Source organism: Alexandromys fortis, unplaced genomic scaffold (genome assembly GCF_014885135.2).
Source record: "Alexandromys fortis isolate MF-2015 unplaced genomic scaffold, M_Fortis_MF-2015_v1.1 scaffold_58, whole genome shotgun sequence".
NCBI lineage: Eukaryota > Metazoa > Chordata > Mammalia > Rodentia > Cricetidae > Alexandromys > Alexandromys fortis.
Window position 1 is genome coordinate 2,907,742 of NW_026067940.1, and position 27,650 is coordinate 2,935,391.

The following is a 27,650-nucleotide window of genomic DNA, read 5'->3' on the forward strand; positions in this document are numbered from 1 at the left end:
TTAATGATGGCATATTTGGGGCCACATCTCTTGTTTTTTTTTTTTTAAGAACACAACCCTATACAGTATACAACTGTTTCCAGTAAAAGCTATTATCTGCCTTATAATAATCCGCTGTGCAGGTGGCTCCCATGCGTGCCCTCTGGAGAACACCTGAGTGGCCTATACGTGACACCCGCTTCTCTGGACCCACTTCATGTGGTCACATCAGTCTCCTTGGCCATTCCTTGATGCATAAGTAGTATCTAGTCTTACTTTGTGACTGTTCCTTCCTCTGCAGGTTAAAGGAGTGAACTACAAGGGACTTGTGTGGGCTATGAGCTACAGCTACACCTCGAGAGCAGCGGCATTCACAGTTCCTGAGACCCTAAACCTAAGCTGGCCGGACTGCACTGCTACGCACTCCAGCGGTGGATGTCCAGAACCAGAAACCTGAGTCATCAAGAAGAGCATAAAATACTTCCAGTATCGCTTGCTTCAGTGCAAGGCTGGGTGTGAAGCCTTTTAGAAAGATTGTCATCAAAGAACTTTTTGGAGGACTCAGCTGCTGGTCCATACCAAGCTCACTGCCGTGGGCTCCCTCCATAGCCCCTGAGGAGGATTCCGCGTGCTTGAAACATCCCTATGAACGTTCTAAGGTGGCTCATACACAGAGGAGAACACACAGAGACACATAGTGCGGGGTTTTAGAAATGAGACAGCTTCCAGTTTTTCAGTCAGGGTCTTAATGGGTTTCGAATTAGAGTTTATCTTAACTTTTCTTGCGTGCCTATTGGATGTCGGCATTGTTATAGGGGTAGTATATGATACTTGAGAGAAGACCCACTGCTGACACGATTTCTGCGGTGGGTATAGCCACAAGTGTCAAAAGTGCTGCTTTGCAGGGTTTGTCTTGCTTTGCCCCTGCCTCGACTTTACTGCCTTCAAGCTGAAGGCTGCAGTGGAGTGGAATGGGTTGCCCTTGTAAAACTGAGAGAGAAACTTCAACTATCAACTTGGGAGCCCCCACGGCACAGGGCTGCTCTCTGCCATGGCCTCAATGCTTGAGGGGCACCTCGCTTTAGGGGGCAGCAAGACGGGGAGCTGAGCAAGAAAAGCTCCCTTTTCCTCGACAGAGGTCCCCCTCGGCCCTGAGCTGAGCACACACTTTCTCCTGGAGCCGGTGTGAGCAGGACCTAGGGGCGTTTCCCCTGGACCGTAGAGGAAGGAGAGAGGAAGGACTAGGTTGGGAACTTTGCACACCGGGCACTCCCCCCGCCCCAAACACACCCCAGCGCCCTCCCGGCAGAGGCAGTGCCCTGCACTTCGCGTCTGTGCGGCAGCCGGCGGAGTGGGTGGTGCAGGGCAGGGGTGGTATATCCTGTCTGACGGAGGGCGGGTCCCGCCAGTGCCTGCGGAGGGACGAGCCGGGGCGGAGGCGCCAGGAGCAGCAGCCGGGAGCCTTCTCGCGGACCAGTGCTCTATGGCCATAGGGAGCCGCTGAGAAGAGAACACGCGCCCGCACCCCGCTGCACTGCACCCCGCGCCTCTTGGCTCCCCCGGCCCGTGCCCACCGTCGCCATGAACCACTCGCCACTCAAGACCGCGCTGGCGTACGAATGCTTCCAGGACCAGGACAACTCCACGCTGGCTTTGCCCTCCGATCAAAAGATGAAGACCGGCACGTCGGGCAGGCAGCGTGTGCAGGAGCAGGTGATGATGACTGTCAAACGACAGAAGTCCAAGTCTTCGCAGTCGTCCACCCTGAGCCACTCCAACCGAGGTAAAGGCGCGCGGCGCCCACGGGATGTGCTCCTATCTGCCGGTGACCACAGCCCGGCTCTCAGGTCATTGCCACAGGGTGGACTCGCCCGCCTCCTGCTAGCCTGCTGCTGGAGCTCGAACGCACCGTGGGTCAGGCTGGGTAGCTCACTGGGGGACACGGTTGGGAGTGAGTCCACCCTGTGGGTCAGGAGAGCACGCTGCGGGTCAAGATGGATAGCTCACGTAGGGGGGGCATTGCTGGGAGTACTTTTCGAGAGAGACTTGAATCCAGAGGGCTCTCTTTTCCCAGTCCTGCTCTGGGGGTACCAAACCCGTATTAACTTGAAATGTTTGTCCCGAAGTCCCAGACCTAGCGTGCTCACGCTACCTTTCCCAGGCTTTGCAATCACCGGAACCTTTAGCCTCCAGCTTCCACCCAGGCGCAGAGGGACAACATTCCCTGGTGGAGGTGGTGTGTGCGGTGGGAAAAAAAGAGTGACTGAGTTACTGTGATGGAGTTTGGATTTAGGAGAGGCACTATGGGATAAGGAAAGAGGCAGGGCCACCTCCTCCCACAACTAGTCCCTGGGGCTCCCTGCCACTTTACCTGGACTCTGGAACCAAACTGGAAAGATGCAAATCTATTAGAAGTCTATCATAGGGCCAGTGTTCCTATGGCAAGGAAGGGGGTCCAGGTACCTGCCCCCTTTCTCTAATAGCTAATACAGAGCCCCCTTCTCCTGACCCAGCTTAAGTAGCAAACAGTGTGAAACGGGAAGTGAATACGGGCTGGGGTAGGGGAGCAGAACATTCATAGTCTCAGCTGAGCCGACTTCACTGGTTTGGGCTTCCAGTCCTGTCCTCATCCCAGGGTCTGTGAGTGACAAGGTCTTAGATTAGGAGAGGCCAGGAGAGTATACCTGACAGCTGTTAATGTAGACATTTTAGAGTAAAATTTTCATACAAAGACTTCTCAGTGAGAAATACGCCAACCTTTGGTTATCAAACATAATCAGCAAAACTATGTGTTCCTTTATTTTTATTATTTAGCCAAATTGAGTAAAATGCTAGTAAGAGGGCGCAGTGTGAACCAGTCCAGGTCAAGTAGAGCATGCTTAGCAGAGACCTAGGAGACAGTGAGGGGCAGGGGCGAGCGACAAAGTAGATGGGCTTGCCAGTTCTCCAGTGTGCCCACAGGCCCAAACTCTCTGCCCCGGGCATGTGTTCTTTCCCCTCTGTTCCCTGGCGAACTCTTTGTAGCACCGAGGGAGAGAAAATGGCTGTCAGCTGACTCTGCCACCTCCCACACCAAAAGGCTTCGCTGTTCTGGGTGCCCTTTGCCCTTGTCTGGGCTCCTGGCTCCTGCCCTACAGATGCGCACTCCCTGGCCTCTCTCCCCTTTTATTTAGTGCCTTTGTCATTGCTTACTAGCTTCATTTGAAAGCAGGTTTGGAGTGACAAAGGGCTTCATCCAGCCACAGCCCAGGGCACAGCTTAAGGCCACCCACTCTCCGCTGGCACATGCTTAACCTTGCCCCTTTCCACCCAGCTCCACCAGCCTCAACTCCGGGCCCATAGGGCCAGGAACATGTCAAACTGGGTGCGTGGCCCATCGTCCTTTCTCCCCATCAGGATGAACCCTGTCGTCTCAGAATGCTGCTTCTAGCTTGGTTTTTGTGGGTAACCATAAGATGGTGTCTCTACCAAAGGTCCCCCAAGGGGATCCAGCCAGGCGCAGGCTTAGGGCTGACTCTGATGCCTCCTAATGCATACTTGTCCGGTAGCCCGCCTGAGACTGGCCCTGTAGGTGTGTCTCCTCTAACCTCAGCCTCTGGGGAGGTTCCCAAAGGGGGCCAGTTTTCCCAGCTGGAATAGGCGGTTGGGGCACTTGAACCTGGTGTGTCTGGTTTGTCTGGCTTTGTTTTCATCAGATTTCTCCGTCCTCTTCAGCCGAAACGCCCAAGCATTCTGTATTTGCTTCGTGGGCCACTCTGCTCTCTCTTTCTCCTGGTGATTTCCATGCCAGGAGCCTGCTTTCCATTCTGGCAGAGACCAGTTGGCAGCTGTGGAAGTCCTCTGCCCCTGGACACTTGACTTCTCAGATAGTCTCCTTCTGGAACAAAGCCATGGTTTCAATGGGTCTTGAGCTCCTGGCCTCATATCCAGGGAGACTCTGGTTAGAACCCAGCTCTAAAGAAGGCTGCCCCAGCCCAAAGGGTTACTTGGCAGAATAGCCACTTGCTCCTTGTGCCCCTGGTGAACAATCAGGGACATTTACCCACAGTCCTGGTCAGACCCTTGTCCACCAGTTCCACTGTTGTCACCTTGTTATTTTAAGGATGGGGGGTTGAGCTGTTACGGGCTGGAGAAAGAATCTGGCACTATTTAAAGCCACATCTCTACCTGTTCCCTCTTGATTCATGGTAGATGAGGTTCTTCAGCTTGGTCATGAAGTCCCCAGGAGGGCTGGAGATTATGCAGAGGGAGGTAGCTATCTACCAGTTGGAACTGGCCTTGAAATTGCTTTCCTATGTTCTCAGGGTATCTCTTCTTGTGTTTTCTTCCTGACTGTGTGGGAAATAAGCAAATTGTGGTGGGATGGGGGAGGGTGGGGATGTCAAACCTGCTCAGCAAGAGGTCTTTGCTAGGGGTTATTGATGTCCCTAGGGGTGGGGGAAGCCCCCTGGTTGTTGACGGTGATCTTTGCTATGGGGGTGAAGGACTGTCAACCAGTTATGCCTTCCAGACTTACCCAACTCATCTGGAATCTCTTCGTACAGCTTGCCCCACATCTCATTTGATTCAAGAGCAACACCAGACATACAGGGCACACACAAAGTTCCATAAAAGAGGCCCCCCTCTACTGCTTCTCCCAAAGAATCCCGCACAGCCAGCATTTGAACTGCATGATGTTGCATACTTAGATGTCTGTGATTCTAAATTCCCAACTCGGGCCAGAAGTTCTCCCTTCTCGGAAGTGGTACTTCCCACTGAAACACAGAGTCTTTATTCCCTGTGCTCAGAAATTGGAGTTTGACTAAACTCGTGGGGGTGCCTGCTCCGCTTACAAGCTTCCCACCAGCTCCTCTGAGCTGTGAAAGGGCAGCCTTGGGCGGCCCTGCCTTTGGTGACATGCGTGTTTGTATTTGTCTGTATCTCAGCACGATCCCCTGCCCGAGGAAAACTCTGCTCATTCCTCTCTTGAAAGTTATCCTTCCCTGGCCATGGACTACAGGCTAACATCACGGTGGAGTTGTTTTCTCGGGCGCTAAGTGGAGCTGAGAGATGTGTAAAGGGCATTTGTGTTTAAGCTTGTTCCGGAGGCAAAACATGCTAATTAAACTTCAAATGAACTAATTCTGTTTCTTTACCATTCTTGGCTTGAAGTCGGGGTTTTAGCCAGTATTTCTGTTGACCTGTTACAACACATGCAAAAATGTGGCCTATCTCAGGGTGTTTTGTAGCAAACACTGTTTGTTTCCCTGGATCCCATCATTGGCAGAGTTTGTAAAAATATCTTGAAGGGTAGACTGAGGGAGCAGTGACCACACTGCCAGGTAACCTGCTTGGTGGGCTGCCCTCCCTGATTTTAAATACTAATGTGTCATTTAATCTGGGTTTAAAAAGCTAAAAAGTGCTTCTGTGGAAGCATATGATTTCTAGAAGGTATAGGATGCTTGACCATAATAACATGGAAGGATGTCAGATATCCTTATTGATATTCTTTGTAGGTTTGTGTTATATACATGTACATACATTCTTTACACAGATATACATGTTGTAGACGTACAGTTACTCTATACACACGGACACACACAATTACATATATACACATGTTCTGATATACATGAATATACACACATATGCCCACTTATATGTACATGTGACACATGCTCATACACAATACAATATACATGTGCATATGCATACAAACACCACACTCATGAGTATACACTTGCTTGCATACATTTAGTGCATGCACGTATGTATATGTGCAGATATTTTACATTACCAACATATTTCCACACATTTACCATCTACATATATCCACAGAGACACACACAATACATCCTGTGCATGCACATGCACTGATACACACATAGCACATAGCCTAGGCATGTACACTCACCACACCTTGCAGCTTGAACTGTGGCAGGAATCCAGCTTGGCTATTACTGTTCTCTACTATGCTGTCTTGGGCAAGTCACTGCCTTTCTCTGGGTCTCTGCAGCTGTTAGGAATTGGGTAAGATCATATCAAAAGTGCTTTGTGCCCTTTGGAGCTAGATTTACGGTTCCCTCCCTCTGGAAAGGCTTTGCCCAAACTCTCTGCAGATGTCCCGCTCTCCAGGCCTCCTAGTTGTCCTGACTCCCTGCATCCCAGCTAGCACACAAATGTAAAGTTCTCATCCGCTAATCTCAAACTTGGCTGCTGGCTGGAATGACCTGGGAATTTTTACAAAAACAGTACCTAGGTCCTGTCAGTATGGAGGGTGACACAGGAAGTGGAACTCTAAATCCTCAGCTGATTCTGCTGTGTAGCAAAGTTTGGAGCTGTGGTCCCAGTCCCCACCCTTCACTCCTGTCAAACCAGCACGAGGATTGTAGTACTGGACATGCTCCCCTAATGGAGTGGCTGCTAGTGATGGACTCTACTCCTGACCACAGATGGGGTCCTTTCTGGTCCTTGCCTACTCTCACCCACCATCCTGCCTATGCCGGGTCTGTTTCCACAGAAAGCTCACATGCACCACCCATGTGTGGGTTTGCTAGTGGCCATACAGATACCATCGGAAAGAGCAGGCTCTGTCAGAGCTGGCCTTAACCATTGCTAGGCAGAGCCTGCAGAAACTCTATGAGGCTGAGGAGAGGGTTCCTAGTGAACACAGCGTAATGTACTTTGGCCTTTCTGTTGCGTGTGTAGCCCAGGAAAAGACCAAGAACCACAGCAGAGTGCTTGATGAGGTTTTATTGAGTTGTTTGTCCTTTTTGGGATCCTGGGAGCTCCAAAGAAGGAGAAGAAGCAGTTGGCAGTGTCTCCTGTGGCCAGGAAGATGCTTAGGAAGCAGGCTAGCCCAAGTCCTACTGGGACACATGACCATCCATTCTCACAGTTCATTCCTCCCTGGCTCCTGAATGTCTTGTGAGAGGGTAGTGTCACGCATTTGCAGACATATTATTGTCTCATTTAAATGTCTCTGTCTGTGGCCCTAGCTGTGGGTACCATGGATAAAGAGAGCTCGGGGGGGGGGGGGGGAGACGTCTTTTTAAAGCTGAAAGACTGTAGGCTTTTTTTTTTTTTTTTTGAGATCTGTCTATTGAGGAATAGGTGAACTTGATTCAGGTATAGAAGAAGCAAGAAGACACATCAGCCTAGAGATATAGATTTCCAGAGAAACTTCCCTCTGACAAGTCCAGTTTATTAAAGCAGAGCGATTGAGGAGAAGGGAAGTAGAGGAGTTTCAGGTGTCCTCTGCCCCCGAGGGCTGCCTGTTGTTCAGGCAAACTGTGTCCCGAGGTCCTTTTTGTTGTAGAAGCTAGACCTGGGGTTGGAGGTTACATGAATCTAGTTTAAGTACAAAGTCCCTTGCTTAAGGAGCTTCCAGTTTTCTGGGAAAAGGGTATACAGAGGTACATGGATGCGCGCGCGTGCACACACACACACACACACACACACACACACTTGTACAGGCTCCACACTCCAGGAAACATACCAGCCAGAACAGATAGAGCAAGCACAGCCACTGGACCCAGGGCTGATGGGATTGGGATGAAGGTTTGGGATGAAGAGGTGGGTGAGATCTGTAGCTGCGTTTCGTACAGGATATTGAACGCAGAGGGGGGGGGGTGGCTCCAGAAGAGAAAGAGTACCTCAAGTGCAGGGTGTGTGACCTGTTTGAAAGCCTGCAAGTGGAGAAGAATGAGCTGCCCCTCCTATGTGAGCCTGCCTTCCAAAGATTGCCCACATGACACGGGGCACAGAAGGGAGGATGATCATGGGACAGCTGTCCTTGGTACAGAAGACTGACATGGCTTCACCTAAAATTTTACGGTGACATGGACTGAGACAAGCAACTCACACTGCGTGTAGAACAGAAACATTCCTCGATGTTCTAAGGTGTTGGGGTTCTGCGTACAGGCAGATGTGTCCCCATAGTGCCCATGTTGAGAGGGCTGCCAGCTTCACTGAGAAAGTCGCCGTCATTTTTGCTCGTGGCGAATACATCCTTGTAGAGAACAGTGGGAAGGCGGACGCCTGTCAGGAAGGAAAATATGATTCGGAGGGGTGAACAGATGTCCACCCTTTCCCTTCACTCCCAGGGCAGAGAATCCTTCTGAAGGAGGTGGGCTTGAACAACTGTAATTTCATGCAACCCCCTCTCTTAGTCCAATTAGCACTACCCTCCGAGAACCTTTGGGATAGAGGAGGCCCTGACTGGTAGAATTCTAAGACTCTAATTCCATTTGGTATTCAATGGAGGTGTTGAGCCCCTAGATAGCAGAGTACCTTTCCCATGGGACTGGACAGGAGAGAAACATGCTACCAAAATGTCCTGCTCAGGCCAACTAGGCCAAGCCACAACAAGAACAGTGCCTAGTGCAGAATCCCCGGGAAAGAGGAGCTTTCTATAGTGCCCGGAGTGCCCAGTAGTAAGAGGTAGAGGCACGAACTAGAAATATAGCAGATGCAAGTATAGCTAGCCCAGAAAGGCTTCCTAGGAGTGAGTCTGGGAGAAGTAGAGAGACCAGGTGGAGAGCGAGCTATCATGGCTACACTGTCAGGGAGTTCCATGTTCTTGCTGTTGAACTTGACTTACCATCCCCTCACCCTGGGGTCAGGAGAGAGGAAGTGGCTTCTGTGTACGAGCAGCAGTGTCACAGAGAACGCTCACCTCTACTCCTGACTGCTGCTAGGTGTGATCCCAAATGTGTCACATCTCTGGATTCCTCTCCACCTTCGCAGTCCCTGCAGCAGAGCGTATACCTTCTGCCAGAAAAGCTGTGCTGGCTGGCATCATGGCGGCCTCACTCTCCCGGGGAGCCAAGCAGCCCCCTAATTGAAGGTAGGGTTTGGAGGACACCTTTAGGAGTTGCCTGGAAGGAACCAACCAAGTGGGAAGTGCAGGACAGAGATGTTTTCGCCTGAGTCACCATGAGACATGGGGACTAGCTCTGGGAATTATAGAGCCTTGCATCCTCCGCTTCCTTCTGTCCACGTGTCCACGTGTCCATATCTGCCTCCATGGCACAGTTCCTACTTCTCTTGGAGAACGTAGAAGAGGGCAGCCAGGCTGGTGAAGGGCGTGAGAAGGGCTTATATGACCTGTGGGCGTCAGGTCATGCTGGTAGATTCCCTCCCGCGGGGGTGGGGGCCTGGGTGGGAGCCTCCGGGAGATGGTTCTTAAAGTAGGAGGCCTCCCTGGGGCTTTGTTGAAGTATCTGTCACCACCCCAGAGTTTCCACCTGGAAGTAGCTGGCTGACCCATACCTGCCCTTTGGGGAGAAATGCCTGCTCAAGAGGTGAGAGCCAAGCAGACACTGGCCTGCCAAACTTTAGAAGAGATGATGGACATGGGCTGGATCAAGGCGGGCGAGACCTGGATGTCAGCTCCTTGGAGTTCTGATGGTATTTTTGCCTGGCTGTGGCCCTTTCTCTGGTAACCGAGCCCACAGGAGTCTCCTTGTTCCCTATGAAAACACAGTCTATCCAGAAGAGCAGCTGCAGTTTGGACAGGGGCGGGAGCCAACTTGCTGTAGCCGCAGAGGGCTGGTAGTCAGTAGGAGGCTCTGTGGGTCAGGCAGCATCCGAGGATGCTGGGGATGAGAATTCTGGGGTTCTGTGGATGGAAAAGCCCCTGAAATGACCCTGGGGCAGGAGGCAGAGGAGGTGAGTGAGTCTTACTTGCTTGCCCATCTTCCCTGGAAGCTGAACTTTATCTTAGAGAAGGTTTTCGGGATGCCACTATAACCACAGAGCTCTGGGGGTGTATGGACCATTTAGGACACAGAGAAACTGCTTCTTACAGAAAAAGAAGCTGAGACCCAGGGAAAACCTGAGGGCCAAGCCAGGACCAATTTCAACAGTTAGGCTGCTGGAGCAAACTGTGATTGTCACAGTCAATATCCCTAAGTCCCGTTCACCCTCCAAGATGAGGAAGGGGAATCAAGGAAATGTCCTTTGTTATGGGCCTGGAACTGGACAGAGGAGATGGCCCTAAGCAGGATGCTGGCCTGATTCTGAAATACCTATCTTGTTCTTGTTCCCAGGGCAGACAATTTGGTTCCCAGGAAGTGACCTAGAGCTGTGTGGGTGTGGCCAAAGTCTAAGGGCTAATGGATTCAAGGGACATCAAGGTCCTGGCCCCTCCTACCTAGACAGGATTTCTGATGGGGGATTCCAGGTATCATTTCAGAGATTGGGGTACACATCCTGCACATCCCTGTCAGAAGGTTCTGCCTGCTCACCCAGAGGACACATTAGGTGAGAGTAAGCAAGCCTTGCTATGGATATACAGGCCAGAGAACCACGGCTGAGCTTTTATAGAATTCTCAATGTAAACCAAGGAAATGTGGACACTAGGCAGCACATGACTTGAAGTACAAGGGCAGGATATATGTAGCAGAGACTAGAGAGATTGTCTTGATTGGGGATTCCTGAAGGAGATGAGGCCTTGAGCCTTGCTTTGAAAGATGGGTTGAACATGGTAGCTGTAGCCCAGAAGAGAAGACAGATTCAACATAGAGAATGACATGTCGCAGTGAGCTGTGTTTCATGACATTAGGATCTCAAACAGACATACTTGCTTGAAGTTGGGGTTGCGTTGTAGGCCTGCCCACTCCCTGCCATTCTGTGAAAGAAAGAAGGAAGATCCGTCCCTGCCACGAACCTCAAATCCAGTCTGCTTTTTGTAATTCAAAGCCACTTTGCCGCTAATAACCCTAATGACACTCTGTCCTCCCTCAGAGCCTGTCATTTGTGGATCTCCAAGCACTGTGAAAACATTAATTAATCCTCACTGGGCCTTTGAGGTTGATCTTTGCTCCCCCTTTACCAGCGGGAGGACCTCAGAGAAGGAAGGGGCAGGTTACCTGATCACCTGTGGGGGCTGAGCTCAGGGTGGAACTCACAGTCCTGACAGGAGTGGACTGAAAGAGTGTGCACTACTGTGTGGCTCTGACCTTGCGGCTCTGGACCTGAGATGTCGAGACCCTGCCTTCCTCCCCCTAATGGGAAGCTCATCTTTGTGGAACACGGACTGGGACTGGTGATTCCCTGTGCTGGAACTACCATTCTGCAAGGCTCTCCAGGCCCGATCCTGAACTGTAGGTCTCAATATCTTCCAAGGGATCTAAGAACTGTCTTTGTGGCAGTTTCGTGGCTTATTGCTGAGCCCTGGCTATGGAGGATATGGAGAGAGAAGGGCTTGGCCAGTAGATGACTAGCCATTCTCCACCCTTCCCCAGGAACTCACACTGCTTCTGTCCATGGAGGTGGTGACCCTGGATGTGGGTGACAGCGCGGGAGCAGGGAGGGGTGCAGATGATGGTCATCCTTGCCCTAACCTCCCTACTCTGCCCTCCAGGTTCCATGTATGACGGGCTGGCCGACAACTACAACAACTATGGGACCACAAGCAGAAGCAGCTACTTCTCCAAGTTCCAGGCGGGGAACGGCTCGTGGGGATATCCGGTAAGGAACTGCTTCCACTTGGGAAGATCTAGAATATCTGCTAGCACGGTCTGGGGTGCAGAAAGCTTTCACCGGTTGCTCAGAAAGAGAAACTCAGACTTCAGTCAGTAAATGAGGGCTGCAGGTCTGACCATGGCTATTAGGTTGGCCATTGCCTCACAGGGAACTAACTCTGCGCCGTCTCCTTTGATGCTGACTGGGGATTTCTGGGTATCTCAAGTGAAAAGTCTGAATCCTGGAGGTTCTTTGTGCACAGGGGTTTCCTTTTAGGGAAATCATGAAGTGTTTTCCCTCTTCGTGTGTACTGATGGTCAAAGAAGGATCCCAAAGGTCCCCTGAGACCAGGAGATCATGTCCATTGCAGCAACTTCTGACAAGGCTGCCTTGGCTTGCAATCGAGCTCTGCTTGATTTTACTAGTCAGAGATGTTTGGGTTGAAGCTCAGGCCCTGAGCATGTATCTTTGGGTTTCCACTTCCGGGTCCCAAGTTCATCACAAACAAAGTGGATATAACAAAGTCTTCTTGGGTTATTGTCAAGATTAAATGAACTAATATACATAAAAAACAGATTACAATTTGTAAGGTTTAAAAAAATTAATGTGGGTGGAGATAATTCTAGATCCTTTAATCCGGTTCTGGCCGTCTTCCTCAACACCCTCCACCCACCTGCCCGTTTGCTGAGCAGAGACCTGCGGGGCCGGGCTCTGTATATAGCACCACGGCAGGTGCTGGGGTAAACCAGACAAAGCAGTACTTACTCGTCCTGTTCCTAAACCAGGGACACTAGTAGCCAAGGCGTCCCAGAGTCCTCAAATTCCATGAGCTCTGTGTTTTACTTTTGCTAGTTTCACCTCTAACCTGCATTGCTCTCGGAAAGTCTTATGTGCGGTTCAGGGCTAAAAAAAATGTGCCTCCACGCAAAGCCGTGGTTGCGTCCTCTGGGGATTCCAGGATCAGCAACATTTTGTTTTAAACATATGATCACAGATGTCACTCCAAGTTGCTGAAGATCCTGGGGTCCTGTGCAAAGAAGGGGGGTTGGGGATGTAACGTTCCTTCATTGTGGCTTTATTTCCTTTCTTCGTCGGTTTTGCTGCAGCTGACTGTGGAGGATGTACCTTCCATGAATGTTGTAAGCTGAATACTAAAGAACGACTCAGTCTGTCTGCTACAAATTCTCATCCTTCTTGGGGTGGGATGTTGTATCCGTTGTCGCTTTCAGTACAATATAAGTTTAGCTGATCAAACCAGATAAGCTTACAGAGCACTCATAGATGTGAAATGGCTTTAACACAAAAGACGATGTCCACATAGATTCAGAAAACGCCTTAGTAATGCAGAGGAAAGGGATTAGCTTAAAAAACCCCCGAAAGGCTAACAACTGGACTTACTGATCCGAGTGGATGATGCTAACATTATACATGTGCGTGATCACGCCAACAATATACGTGTTCCGTGTTCCCAGGCCAGAGCATAGAGCTTTCTGAGCTGTTTCTACTCTCTTCTGTGACTCTGGATAAAACTTGTAACCATTCTGGGCAACAGTTTTCGCCTCCCTAAAATGAGACTGATGGTACCAGTTTTTCTACTTCATTCACATGTTGATATCATGCTACATTAACTATGTTATCAAACGGAGAGTGTAACCATGGAAATGAGGGAGGGGGTGTTTCTAAAATACCTCATGTGGCTTGTGCCCTTCTAACATCTTCTTCTAGATAATTAATCCTTAGTTACCTCTCTTGCCTTTTAATGCTCACAAACAGCCCCACACCTCCTTGTGCCCGCTTTCTGACAACCACTGAAAATCCCTTTCCTACCCCGCGCCCTAAGGCCCATCCTTCTTCACTCCTTTTGCTGGCAATGCTGCAGACATGACTCATGACAGGGTAGCTGCTGAGGCTTGTCCCGTCTCCTCTCAGTTTAGGAGAGGCTATGGGAACAGGGAAGAGCTGCGCACACACGAGGATTTGGCAGAGGGAGGGAGGGCAGAGCGGAAAGGAAGTAGAATAATTGATATTGGAGTCAGACATATAATCAGCTGAGCACTGAAGAAAATGAAATGGGGTCCGGATTGAGAGAGAAGGAGAGTGGGAGAAACGGTAGCAATGATCTGCGGTGTGAGGTAACCCCATCCCTGTGGGATTTTCCCATGGTCGGTACAACTAGCGTGGAATGTTGTGTTTCCCACCCTCTGGTGAAACCAATATGGCAGCCCAAGGCAGGGACTACAGGAGGAGGGTGTGGCTCGTCGGCACAAGCCTCGTCAGCATTTTCCCAGGAGTTTCTATGAGCTGGTTAAGGACCATTTCCTACAGATGCGTCCTATTCATTCACTCAGTCAGCCAGCTGGCATGGAGCAAAGGCTGGGCACGGCATCACGTGAAGTACACTGTGGATGAAACAGCGAAGGTTCCCTTCGCCCTCAGTGAACTTCCAGTCAAGCAGGGAGAAGCGAAGATCAACAGAAATAGAATACAGATAATCTCTGGACTTCTGTTTCTGTCCTGGAGAACCACACCAACACCCTGCTCAAATGTTTCGGGAACCTTAAACGTTTTTAAAAGGCGCTACTTTGAGTGTGTTTTAGAAGCCTTATGGCTTCTTTCTGAAGATGGCTGGTGTTATAGTAGAAGCAGCAATGCCCACTTCGAGCACTTCATTTCTCAGAGTTGGTTCCAGTCCCAAATATCACACCATTCTCAAGTTCCAAGACTTTCCCACTAGTGAGTAAACATTTTCTTAAAGTATAGAGGGATTCCATAGGCAATTCTAAAAGAAAACTTTTAATGATATTTTTAAATTGGTGGTGTTACTTTATACCACCAGCAGCCTTCTAATTTAAAAGATCTTTTGTATTTCATCTATGACCAAGTGTATCGCACATTCTAGAAAACTGAATATAAAGAGTCCAAGAACAAAGCTTAAGATGGAGGGATTCTGACATTTAAAGAAGCATCCAGGGGCTTAAAGAAAAGACTGGTCCAAAGGAAACCATTTGCCTAAGCATTCCTCTTCGGACTGTGGGTCACTCTAACCTCCCTCTTCAGAGACAAGAATTTTCTGGAAGACAACATTAGAGCCCCAGAGTCCTCCAGGCCTCCAGAAGAGGGAGGGATCTGTGCGATGAGGCAGTGTCCGCACCCCTGACACCTCAGGTGGGCTGTTGCTGTCCCAGGTCTCTGAGTCAGAGCAGTGGGCTTTGCATTTTACAGTTGAGGAAACTCAAGCCCAGAGTGGATGAATTACTCACTGAAGGTGACACAGATGTTTACCAGGATGGCGGCCTAGATCCCTGACCTACGGCCTGCTAGCCTGGGGGCTTTGCTCTAGGTGCTTATCCTCTTTGTGACAGTCACTGTATCAGTCTCCACAAACCTCTGCGTTTGAGGGACTCACAAGAGAGCCCCAAATCCGAATCCTTCAATGCCTCTTCCCATGTCTTCTAGCCAAGCCCTCTCTCCTTGAGGGAGTCTACTGTCAACAGGAGAAGAAAGGGAATAGGCATATTTTCTCTGCCTAGACCCAAACTCTGGTTACTTGGCAATACTTATTAAATGGGGTGGGGTGGGGTAATAGTAAGCTTGTGGGGTAAAATACAGCAAACAAATGGTTTGGGACATAATTATAATGAAAAAAATTTAAATCTGAGATTCAAACACAGATATGTGTCCTGTGTCCTCAGGTCTGGTACCCTAGGTGGTTCCTGCATTGAAATAAGTCTTCATAAGAGCTCCCTACTGGGCTCTGATCCCAAGCAGAGTGATGTCCTCTGATCCCAAGCAGAGTGATGTCAGGTTGAAGCTTTTATGAATTGGGAAAAGGAAGCCTTTGGCCCCTCTCAGTTGTCGGTATAGTGGTGACTTGAATACCCTCCTGTGGGTCAGGCAGACCAGGGTGAAGAGAATAGAGAACTGGGGCTATTTGGAGAGCACAGAGACTCTGTTCTAAAGCTGTGCACAGTCACTATCCTATGCGTCTGTACTGGGAACAGCTAGAGTTTTTCTTGTTCTGGTGGAAGCTTCACCTCAGCCCCCGACATCTATAGACCCAAAGAGGTTCTGATGGAAGCTTCATGCCAGTTCATAGACTCAAAGAACCTGGAATGTTCCATGGAAGTTCCATCCCAAGTCCCCTCCCCCATCTCTTTCTAAACCATGAAGCATCTCAGAAAGCCTGCCAAATGATGACCCCTTCCCCCAGATATGCTCACTCCCACAGGGTACTTAAACTGCCTCCTACTTTTCTGGTCTTCCTTTCCCATCTCCTCTCCAGGAGCATTGTATCTGTTAAACCTGGGGTTTTCCTAATTCATTTTAATTTAGTCTAATTTGGATTACTGTGTCAGCGGAGAGGCTTATCGGAGTGCAGAAACTTTTCATTTCTGTGTTTAAAGCAAGAAACACATCATGAGCATTGAGTTGTTTTGAGAGTTTATTGGGTAACATGTCCTTTGGATCTGCATCGATCTTGCTCATCCTCCCCAGGATCTGATCTATAGGGTTGAGAAGTCATGTCGATAATACCAGCCAGGGGTTCTGAAAGCAGGGTGAACCATGCTGGTTGCCATATTCAATCACAGACATGTTCAGTTAAATCCAGCTTGGTAGTCCTGAGGTGAGAATCTCCAGGAACATAAGGATAGAGACCCCTGTCTCTGTCCTGGATCTTTCTCCTCGCCCCTTCCTGTTTGTTCCCTTCATGACAGAGTCTTGTGGACTATGAGAGTTTCCCCTACAAGAGAACCAAGTCTGTTCATTCTGGGCCCAAAGCAACTTGTGGGAGCCCCTGGTACAGATAGGAAGACGGTAGCTGTATTATTAGACTTTTGCAGGAAGTAGCAGATCCAAGCACAGTGTTCTCTGGGTTGGTGGTTCCCCTTCTGTCAGAGTTACACTGTGGATTATGCAAAGGACTGGGTTGTGGACCACACAGTGCAGAGAGGTTGCCAGGGAAGCATGGCAGGGCCCTTTGTCCCGAGAGCAGTAAAAAGAGGCTTCCCTTACTAATCCACAGTTAACGGAGGCTGTGCCCCAAGATAACATAATGGAGGGGAACAAGCTGCAGGCTTGGCTCAGGAACTTCAGCCCACATTCTGGCTCTCCACTTGGTTGTTTGTGTGACTTCAGACACGTTCTTAATCTATCTGCCTGAGCCTCCGTCTCTGAATGAGGAAAATCTCTTTCCCGGAGCAGTAAGGGCTATGTATACAACACTTCCAATACAGCAGTTGGAGGCCTGGATTCTACTCTCAATGGGACAGCCACAAGGTGAGGGACCTGAAGAGGCATTTGTTTTCCAACTCAGAATGAAAATCTTTGATTAGCTCTTTGCCAAAGACCAACATAGGGCTCCATGGAGCTTGAGAGCTCACTGGTGACTCTGAACCTCAGGGCTGAAGCCACACCTGGGTGGGTGGCCCTCTGGTTGGACTCCTTGCAGATCCTCTAGCCCAGAGACTCTGCTTCAACCCTCCAGGTGAGGGAAGGCTTTGTACTTCCTTCCTGCTCTCCTGTGAGCTTCTCTTCCCACCAGGAAAACGGAAGTTACTTAACTCTTGCCACAGCTAGAAGACATGAGTAACTACACTAACTTAGAGCTCTGACCCCTCATTTCCTCTTCCCAGCCCTGAGTGCCACTCTCCAGGTGTGCAAGCTGGGTTCCTCTGGCGGTGCCCGCTGGCCTCTGTCTCTTCTTGCAAAGCCCAGGTGAGTCTACAGAGTAGACTCTGGCTCTGGCTCCAAAGCAGGCATGGCTCCTGCTCTAGGAAGGAGCGATTGATGTGTTTGCCAACTCAGTGTCCCTGCTGCCAGCCCGTGACTCACTCCCACCCAGCCTTGGGAGATAGGAGGGTCCCACCAAGGCCCCAGGCTATCACCAACAAGAAGAGACAATGATCCTACTTGCCAAGGGACAGAATGTGCCACAGAGAGAAAGAGGAGGGAAATGAGAGAGTTGACGGGTGGCTCAGGGGGGGACCCTTCCCGATAGATGTGGCATGTCTCTGCCAACTAATCACCGCTTTGGGGATGCTCCTGGCACTTCCACTGTGGAACTTCACCCATGACAAACGTCCGCATCTAAGGAGCCCCTGCACGGGCACTCCTTGACAAGCCATAGTCCGTCAGAGTGGTTTTGCTTGTACCTGAGAAGTTTCTAGGTTGGGCAGCTTCCTTTTTATGTGTCTCCCTCCATAGCTGACTTAGCTTTCCTGAGTAGCTTGTATACTTGCCAGCTGATAACCTCTCAAGGGGAAGAGAAGTGGAGGGTGCTCGCTATGCAGGCCCGTGGTACCACAGAGGGAGGAGGACCTGATTGTGGTATATAAATGTGAATAGCATTCCTGAGTATGAGCTTCAGATGGGGGACCAGAGAGGCCTGTAGGAGATGCTAAATGTTGAATTGTGTGAACAGAGAGGAGAAGGCGGAGAACACAGCAAGGCCCTGAGGGTAGGATTGGGGAGTGAGAGTACCGCTCTGGCCATCCCGAAAGAATGGACCACACCAGGCAGTAGCTTGCAAGCTTCCAGTTCCAGAGAGGTCTTACAAGCAACCTGGCTTCCTGCAGCCAATCACTGAGGGCCAGAACTCACCTGCCCCCTTCCCCATCCTCTCTCTGGTCCCCATGAGAGACTGAGGGATAGGTGGAGAGGGAAGACCCGGTATAGAGCTAGCCCAGGGCGTGGCCAGCAGCAAATCCCCAGAAAAGAATGTTACTGTCTCCTGGGAGAGCAAAGCCAATTTCAACTTGATGGGTCAGCTATGGTTTCCATCCAGTTAATGCAGAGCTCAGAGTTGGTGGCCAAACGGGAAGAACCAGGGATTAGACGGATTCATTAGGGCTCAATTCCCTCCTTCCTGATAGGGATTAGGGGACCCATGATAAAGCTCCCTTTTTTATTTTAAAGAAGGAAGCTACCAGAAGAGATAGCCCATCCTCATCACCCCCCTCACATCTTCTAAGTACAGCCTCCAAAACTTTGGAGGGCAGTTGTGAAGAATCAGGAATAATTGTAAATATCTTTAGTTTTCCCCAGAAGCGATTAAGAGTTTGGTTTGGGGCCCTTTGGGGAGGGGGGAGGGAGGCTGACAAAAAGCCATCTACTTAACCAACAAGTCTTTAAAGTCCTTACACTGTGGTTAAAAGCAAAGACCAGATGAAACAACTGCCTAAGAAGGGACATAATTAAAAGCTAAATTCCACAGCGCATGCTGACTTCAACCTCCCTAGGCCTCAGTTTCCTGGTCTGTAAAGGGAAGCTGCTAGGCAGGAGTCAGGTGACGGCCAAACCTTCTCCGCTGGAGTCATAGGGTTTGGGGATGTGGTCCTGAGGTTCTGGATTCTAACAAGCAGGAACGTGTAAGGCCAGCTCACCCCTCCACATCCTCCATCAACTCAGATAATGTGATAATCCCTGGGATTAGGATTGTGTTCTGAATTTACGCAGACTGTTCGTGTTTTCACTCCCTGACTCGATTCCTTGGGTGTCTGTGAGATGAGTGGGCAGCCAAGTACCTTTACTCTTATTTGATTTGCTGGGGAACTAAGTGGCAGAAAAGGGCAGGGGCTTGCTCTTTCCTGCATAGGTAAGGTTGGCAGAATTGAGTCTGGAGCCCAGTGGCCATGAAGGGGTGTGAAGGATGAGGAGAGACAGGAGCTAGGAGGGGCAGGAGAGGATGGGTGGTGTCTCTCCCCTGCCAGCCAGCTCTAAGCCAGAAAGTGGGGACAAGAAGAAGGGCCATGGGAGTGAAGTGGTTGAGGGATCTTCTGGTGCCTCTATTGGTGAGAATTTTCCTTTTGTCACTGAGCCCAGAGAGACTTCCCAGGTGGGTGGAAGAGCTATCCCCACCCTTTGCTAGGGTGAGGCTCAGCTTTCTCCCCCAGGGCCCTGGCAAGTCTCTGCGAGGCCTGCCTGCCTACCTGCCCCAAGAGCGCAAACTCAGCTGAAAAACTAAATCAAATCTGGTTGTGGAGGGGCAGGGCGGGGAGGGGATGAGACGAGACAAAGGTGGGGAAAGAAGCAGCTTGGGGGCCCGCCCCTCCACCCCCACCCTATGTACCGGGGAGTGGCCTTGAAGGGAGGAATACAGGGTTGAGCCAGGTTGGCCAGGAGGCTGTGACTTCAGCAAGGGCTGAAATGGTCGGCTGAAAACCAAAATGCCTACTGGAGCCGTCTGTGATGGGAGAAACTGAGGCTGGGGAAAGGAGGCTGATTGCACAGACCTGTACACCTAAGCAGCAGGGAAAGGGGACTGAGTCCAGGTCTCCCTATCTGGTGCTCAGAGTTCTTGGCCCCTGGCAGCCTTAAGCTTCGCTTGGCTACGGTGGCATTCCCGAAACCCAGGCCGTGAGCACTCGAGTATCACAGTTTTACAAAACCATCACACCAACTAGTACTTATGGGTCAAGGGAGAACTTTTCCATTTCAGTGTATTTCCTTTGAAGAGAAGTCACATATCCCTAAGCCAGATGACACAAACAGTATTCTTTGCTATTCGAGGAAGGCTAGCCATGACCCTGATAACCTGTAAAGGACACTTTAATGCTTGGGAGGTGCTTCTGCTCCACTGGGAACTTTGAGCTCTTTTGCGCCGAAAGAGACGCTGTGAGTAACGGAGAAGCATAGGGACCCGTGCTTAGGCTTGTGGTCATCAGGTCCACTGGGAACTTTGAGCTCTTTTGCGCCGAAAGAGACGCTGTGAGTAACGGAGAAGCATAGGGACCCGTGCTTAGGCTTGTGGTCATCAGGTCCACTGGGAACTTTGAGCTCTTTTGCGCCGAAAGAGACGCTGTGAGTAACGGAGAAGCATAGGGACCCGTGCTTAGGCTTGTGGTCATCAGGTCCACTGGGAACTTTGAGCTCTTTTGCGCCGAAAGAGACGCTGTGAGTAACGGAGAAGCATAGGGACCCGTGCTTAGGCTTGTGGTCATCAGGCTCGAAATGCAAAAGTGTCTATGTGCTTCAGTGACGGTTACGGCCTGTGTCCTTGGGGTCCCTAAGATCACCTCACAGTCACCAATGGTGCATGGCAAAAATATGCGAGGAAGGATTCGGAGTCATAAGATAACCATGTGGGATGGCTTTCCAACACTGACTCCCACCCAGGTCGTGTCGTGTAGAGCTCTGCCGGCCATGGAGAAAAGCACCTTGTGAAGCCCCTGCCCCTTAAGGCCACCAGCCCCAGGCCTAGCTGAATACTTTTTTGCCAGTGGAGTATGTACAGAGGAAGTCTCTAACTCCAGTGTCAGACAAGGGCCAGGCTCTGTGGAATGGAACCCCCATCTTGGAGTTCAGGGACAACCCCCAACTTCTTCCACCTTTGCCTAAAATTCTAACCACCTCTCTGGAGGTGGGGGTACTCAGGGAGCTGCCAATGACCCATACTTCCACTAAAATCCAAAGAAGCCCAGCAACAGTTGGCTAACTTCAAAGGACTCCAGGGTCCAGCTCTGCTACCAACCTTAGCATGGACCCCTGTGTCCAACACACAACTTGCCCAGCATTGCTCCTCGAGAAGGTGTGGCTCAAGGGAGCCAGTTCCTCCTCCCCATCATTGCACTCGTGTTCCCACATGGAGCACAGGAGCCACAAGGTCTCCACTGTCCTGGTGTCCTTTGGGCCAGAGGGTCTTTTCAGCCCTGGCTTTGGACAGCACACTTGTGTGACACCAGTGAGCAGCTAAGTTCTTTATTTCTTTCCCTTTCTTCCTCCTTCCCACAGTGCTGAAGGTCAAACCCAAGGCCTTGAACATGGTAGACAATCCTTCTGCAACTGAATTTGCCCTTCCCCAAGCTTTACTATCCTCTTAAATATATTCAAGAATCTCTCATAACCCATAAAAAGAAAAGAGGCAAGTAGCTCCTAGGTCTGGGCTCTCTAAGAATCAGGTCAGCCCATGGGTAAACACCAGAGCCACCTAGGATAGAAACACTTTGCTTTTGTTGTTGTTTTGTTTTGTCTTATTGAGACAGGTCCTGACAATGAAGCCTGGAGTGGTCTGGAATTCATGGTTCTCTTGGTCAGCGTCTGGAGTGCTAGGATTACAGGCATATGCCACCATACCCAGTTCTCTTTGTCACTCAGATTTTGTTCCCATCACCAGACTCTAGTAGCTGATGGCTGGTCACTCAGTACAAACACTGAGGGGAGACCAAAGGTCTGGTTCACCATCTGCCATCTCTAGCCAAATGGCCTCAGATGAGATCAAGCTTCCCAAGTGAGCAGGTGGGGTGTGTACAGGATGAGTGTATGCTTGTGCACATGTGGATGCAAGTAAATATATGTGCACACGCATGTGCATGCTTGCATGTACATTATGCACATATACATGTCCGTCTTCCAAAGAGATGCTTTTCTACCCAAACGTTGGGGTAAGGGGTGGCTAAGGGGTGGTCACATGTCTTCATATGACGTTCTTGATCATCTAATCAGCAGCAATGGATTCGGGTCTTTGGGGAGCTCTTTAGGACCAGGGAAGCAGGTTCCCTGGGATCTGTATCTTCCACAAAGTCTATGACTCTCTTCTAACACTGAAATAACACTCAGGGCTCATGGTTCCCAAGGATTCTGGGGATACTCAGTCTCCCCTCTGACATTCCAGGACAGGGTGGGGGACACTGGCTATGAGAGATCTTCTTGACTTAAAAGTATCCTGCAGGGAAACCAGTTCACACTTCTGTGCTCCCCTTCCTCTTTCCTCCCTCCCTGGATTGACCCATCACTGGGACAGCTGAGTTCAAAATTTAGAATCCATGACATTGCAGTGTAGAATAACTGAGGCTCCAACTTCTCTGAGTTTGTAGGAGAGAGTCAAGCGTGAGGGCTCTACTGCCACCTGTACGGGAGAGATCACGCATTGAGCCCCTGCTCGGATTTCCCTTTTGGAAGGAAACATGGGGAATGGAGAGATGGCTTTGCAGTTCAGAGCACTGGCTCCTCTTCCAGAGCCCTGAAGTTTGACTTCCAGTCCTCATGTCACACAGCCCATAACTCTCTGTAACTCTAGTTCCAGGGGACCAGGCACCTCTGTCCTCGGCAGGTGCCTGCACTAACCTGTACCTACCCACACGCAGACACACACTCCTATACACAGTTAATGATCATTGTCTTTTCATCTTTAGAAAGAAATATGCGTGTGAAACCTATGTCCTGTGCCCCTGTTCATTCTGGTGGGGGCAGGAACTAAAACAGCCCTACGTCTGCAGTGAGGAGGCAGGAGAGGAGCCGGGCGAGTGATAAAGCTGGGCTCAGGGCGAGGGACAGCTGGCACTGTTACTGGAGTGGTGGGCAGTTCTGAGAGCAGCTGGCATAGAGGGCCAGCTCACTTTGACGCCTCCCACTGGATATGAGGAGCCCCTGCAGGCTTCTCATCGATAAGGAAGACTTGGAGCCTGCAGCCAAAGAGGCCAAGTAACAGGGGCATTGGGCATCGGGTGTCCCCGGAAAGATGGTCACCTCCTGAAAGCCTCCTGGACTACTGGGTGGGATTCTGTAGCACCCTCACACTTGGGCTTCAGTCATCTTGACATTTTAGGAGATCTGCTTTCAGTCATCTGAAAGTTATTATTATTATTATTTGGTTTGTCAAGACAGGGTGTCTCTGTGTAGCTTTGGAGCCTGTCCTGAAACTTGCTTTGTAGCCCAGGCTGGCCTCGAACTCACAGAGATCTGCCTGCCTCTGCCTCCTGTAAGCTGGGATTAAAGGCGTGCATGCACCACCACTACCCAGTTGCAAATGTTTCTTTATACTGATTGGTAAGGGCTCACAGCTTTTATTCTTCAAAGGTCATGAGAGGCACTGTTCCCGACCAGCTTTCTCGTAAAGTCTACACATGCTTCCGAGATGGGCACCAAAGCTTTGGTTTTTCACTTTTTCAAGTTTTTAGGTGACAACACACGTGCCGTGCTCATCCTTATAATCCTAATACTCAGGAGGCTGAGGCAGGGTAATTATGACTGGGCTATGTGTAAGACTCTATTTCAAACACACACATACACAAACACACACACACTCACACACACAAATACAAAAACACACACAAACACACATACATACACAAACATGCACACACACACACACACACACAAAACAGTTAATAAAACTTATCTGAGTCCTGGAATGGGACTGTATCGGAGTTTGCTCTTGTCCCTCTTCTCAATAAATGAGAACTGGTTGTCAACTAGACACAACCCTTTAGTTCACAGGCATCTCTCTTGCTTCTGGGGTGTCCCTGGGAAGACACTGTGGGTTTCAGGGTGTTGGTAATGGAATTGTGGGTGTGTCTCCTCCCTGCCTTTGAGGACTCCACAATGAGGCACTCCCACCCCAGCCTCCTTCAAGGCCCAGTGGCACCACTCTCTGCCTGGACGGACATCAGGGATTCTGACCAGTGGGGTGTTCTCACAACTGTGTGCCAGGAAATAAGAAACCCAGCCCAGGGTGGGACTTGTGCTTCTCTAGAGGAAGGTGTGCCCAGAGGAGTCAGGGACCAGCACTCTCCCTGATGAAGTTGCATCTTTGGTGACTCAGGCCTCAGTGGCTTCTTCACTGACTCACACGGCTAAGTAAGCAGCACCCTGTACCTTTAGGGTCCTATGTGCCCCTCTTGGGTGCCTTCTTGGTAGAGGGCCCTAGTCTGCCAGCACTAGGAAAGAAGGGCAGGTCACCTGTAAACCAGATGTACTTTGCTACTCACTAGTGAACACAACCCTAAAAAGATGCAAGAAGGCCATTGTCATTATTGTGTAAGGGCCCTCAGTGGGCACAGACAGGTAGGCAGTAGTACTTGCTAGATAAACTACCTCGGAGGCTGTTCTTGTGGGGAGTTGGGGAGCGCTGCCAAGGCCCAAAAGCTCTTTCCAGGTCCAAAAGGGATGAGGACTCTGTGAAGTTGTATGTGTGCTGGCTTTCATGAGAAGGGTGTGGGGAGATTGCCTTGCTGAACATGGCCCTGTTGGACACTCCACTGGGTGTGTGACTCTCCAGGCAGAGAAGGGTGTGACCTGTGGCAGAGCCAGTTTGGCCAGCCCCACCTTGTTGGCAGAAGCGTGGTTTCAAAATGGGCTAATAGCTGGGGACGTGGACACTCTTTTCATCTTGGCCTGCCTAGCGCATACACTGCTTCCAAGGAGGCAGGCAGTTTCAGTCTGCTTATCCAGCTCTGAGGCAGAACTTTCTGGGCTCAGCCAGGTATCAGCTATGTCCCAGGGCAGGGTAAAGGAAGTCCTGGACTCCAGGCTGTGAGCTCAGGCTGTGCTGCTGGGATAGGCTGTCTTGCATTGCTCAGAACCCTTCTACCTTCCACCAGCTCACTTTGTCTGTGGTAGACCCCAGGCAAGGAGGCCATGGAGAACCCAGTAGTGCTCATCAGCAACCAGAGTGTCCATTCCCAGAAGAAATTCTCCAGAGCAAAAGTAGCTCTCTTTTCCACAAGTGCTTGCTGGGAACCCAGCCCCCTGCTAGGCAGAGCTCTTTGGCTTGAAAAGCTTGGAATAACAACCCTATTGTAGTAACAAGAGAACAGACAAGGCCAGGGGAAACTAGGTGTGTAGCTGAAGGATTCCAGCTGTGAGTATCCAGGACCAAGAAGGGGCAGAGCAGCCCTCTTGGAGATGACGGGTTGGAGCAGAAGCTTGGGAAAAATATGAGGTTCGAAAGTAGGTGGGCAGAAAGCAGGGGAAGCAGGGGCTAGTGTGTATCTGTTGCTGTGGGACCATGTGAGAGCGCGTGCTAGGGAAGGAAGAGGCCGCTGGGTAGGTGGGCCAGAGGCAAGTTCATGTGCTTACCTGGTAAACGGCAGAGACACAGTGAGTTCTCCAGCAAGGCCGGGACTAGGGGAAGCTTTGTCTGAGAAAGGAGGAAGTGATGGGGTGAAAAGGCGAGGATCAGAATGGTAGTTCTCAACCCGTGTGTCACGACCCCTTTGGGGGTCACGTGTCAGGATCAGATACTTACATTACAATTCATAAGTTAGGGGGTGCCCAGGAATATACCAAGGACATACAGGACCACGGTCTAAGAGGTGGCAATGCCAAAGAAGGAGGCAGACAGCATGCTCAGGTGGGCATCACCTCCTCCAGAATGGTTGCTTATTGTCCCCCCAATAATGCTGACACATAGGGGTCCCTCGGGCCTTTGGAGCCTAAGAAAAGCATTGGTTTACTTTGATCCAGCCCACTCTAGAATTCACGTTCCTTGCCTACACAGTGAGGGGTGGGCTCCTGAGAGCTTCCTACTTAACTTAAAGAAGAACAGGGATCCAGGGACCATGAGTGCGGATTGAAATACCACACTTCTTCAGAACAAGGGGGGGGGGGAGTGAAGAAGGCATTTAGGGGCCTGATGGCCTCAGAGGCAGGGCCACTAAACAACAGGGTGCTTCTTTAGCATAATGAAGACACTTCTTCCTCAGATGCAGGAACAACCAAGTTAGGAAACAAATGCCTCCAGGCACGCAGCTTGGCTTCACTCTTTTAACAGGTGAGTAACTAGACTTAAGTTAGGAGAAGAGAGGGCAGAACACAGGCTGGCTAGGGAGGCTTCTGGCCAACACAGTCTTGTCTGGCTAGCCTTGGAATGTGGTCCCAACAGTTGACTCCCAAGAGCCCAGCTACTATACCAACTGGAGAAGCATGTCTCTGTGTCCACACTCTGGGCTTCAGTGCAGCCAAACTCAGGCCTAACCCGGCCTGTTGACTACATGGTCTCACAGTCTGTCCCACCTGAGGTTTGAGTTTCTCAAGAAGGTATGGGAAGTCCTCTGATATCGTGTGTGTGTGTGTGTGTGTGTGTGTGTGTGTGTGTGTGTGTGTATACCCCCTTTGTATTTAATGAAGAGGAGGCTGCCAGTAGATTCCTATCTGAGTGTGGGGGTGTGGCTGGAGAGGGATTGGCAGCAAAGCTCTCCCACCTGCTGTGGGCACAGGTGCCCATGAATTCTCTTCTGGCTGCAGCTGTTTGCCTAAGCCTTGGAAGCCCGTGTTTGGAAGTGGGGGTGGGAGTGGGACTGCTATCATTTGGAGCCTGGGGGCGGGGGCTCTCACAAACATCCTGTGGTGCCTGGGCATCCAGACAATGGAGAAGTGTCTTGCCACAGATGCCAGGAGCACCCATCTTGGTTGCTTACTGCACCATCTTGGCAGAAAGCCTGCTTCGTTCAGCATGTACCATCTGGGCAGAATGGGTACCTCTATTTTTCCCAAACATACTTAGACCTGTTCTGTGCTATGGAATGAGCGCGGCATGGGCTCTGAATCCTGGGTGTCACTCCCTTATGGATTATCTAGAAACTTCTTTAGAAATGGTGTGAGTTATTGAAAACCCTCAGTCAGGGGCCAAGGATGGCTCAACTGGTAAAGTAGCTGCTCCACAAGCATGAGAACCTGAGTTTGGATCCTAGCACCCACTTCACGGTCAGGCATGGCAGTTCACACCTGTAACTATAACATCTGTAATCTATTCCCAGTGCCGGGGGAACAGACCACTGAAGTCCATTGGCCTGCTAGACTAACTGAATCCATGAGCTCTGGCTTCAGTAAGAGGCTCTGTCTTAAAATATTCAGATGGGGAGGGAAGCAGAAAGGACAGGGAATTAGCTCAGTCGGTAGATTTATTGCCATGCCAATATGAGGACCTGCGTTCGGACCCCCAGTACCCATGTAGAAAGATTGGCCTGATGGCATATGCGTGTAATCTCAGCATTAGGGAGGGAGAGACAGGAGGATCACGGGAGTACATGTGCATGTGTGTGCCCTCAGCCAGCTCCTAAAGGCAGCCAGCATGAGAGTCAGAAGGACGCCGACTGTCCAAGCACTCATGTCATGTCCAGTTCTAATTCACGAACATTAGCCTAATGATTCTAATGACCCTCTATGTCATGAACAATTAGGATCTCGGACATACAGCTGGAGAAACTCAGACACACTGGGTTTAAGTCTCTTGCCTCAGGTTAACCCTAGGAGGCAGCTGACATAGCCAAGACCGGCTGACTCCAGCCTGCACTCCTGAGTCCTAACCTGCTCACGCTTGAGGAAACTCTTTGGAGTCCCGAGATGCCACTTCCAATGCAGCCTTAGCAGGCTGCAGCTACAGCAGGGGCATGGGCTACCTGTGCAGGAGGCCTAGAGGCAGAATGCGTTATCTGAGCCCTGGAGAGTTTATCTCCTGCTTGTCAACGTGACCACAAAAGGCAACGGAGACGGGAGAGCCACCTCTA

At 50.4% G+C, this 27,650-nt stretch overlaps 1 protein-coding gene across 1 annotated transcript in view; it reads left to right on the forward strand.

The window, feature by feature from the left end:
• The first annotated feature begins 1,309 nt into the window (after positions 1-1,309).
• Positions 1,310-27,650, forward strand: part of Pkp1 (plakophilin 1) — a 42,846-nt gene continuing 16,505 nt past the window's right edge. The window contains exons 1-2 of the mRNA XM_050147741.1: positions 1,310-1,762; positions 11,327-11,433. Of these exons, the coding sequence (XP_050003698.1) occupies positions 1,561-1,762; positions 11,327-11,433 (309 nt within the window). The 5' untranslated portion in view covers positions 1,310-1,560. The remainder of the gene's footprint in view (positions 1,763-11,326; positions 11,434-27,650) is intronic.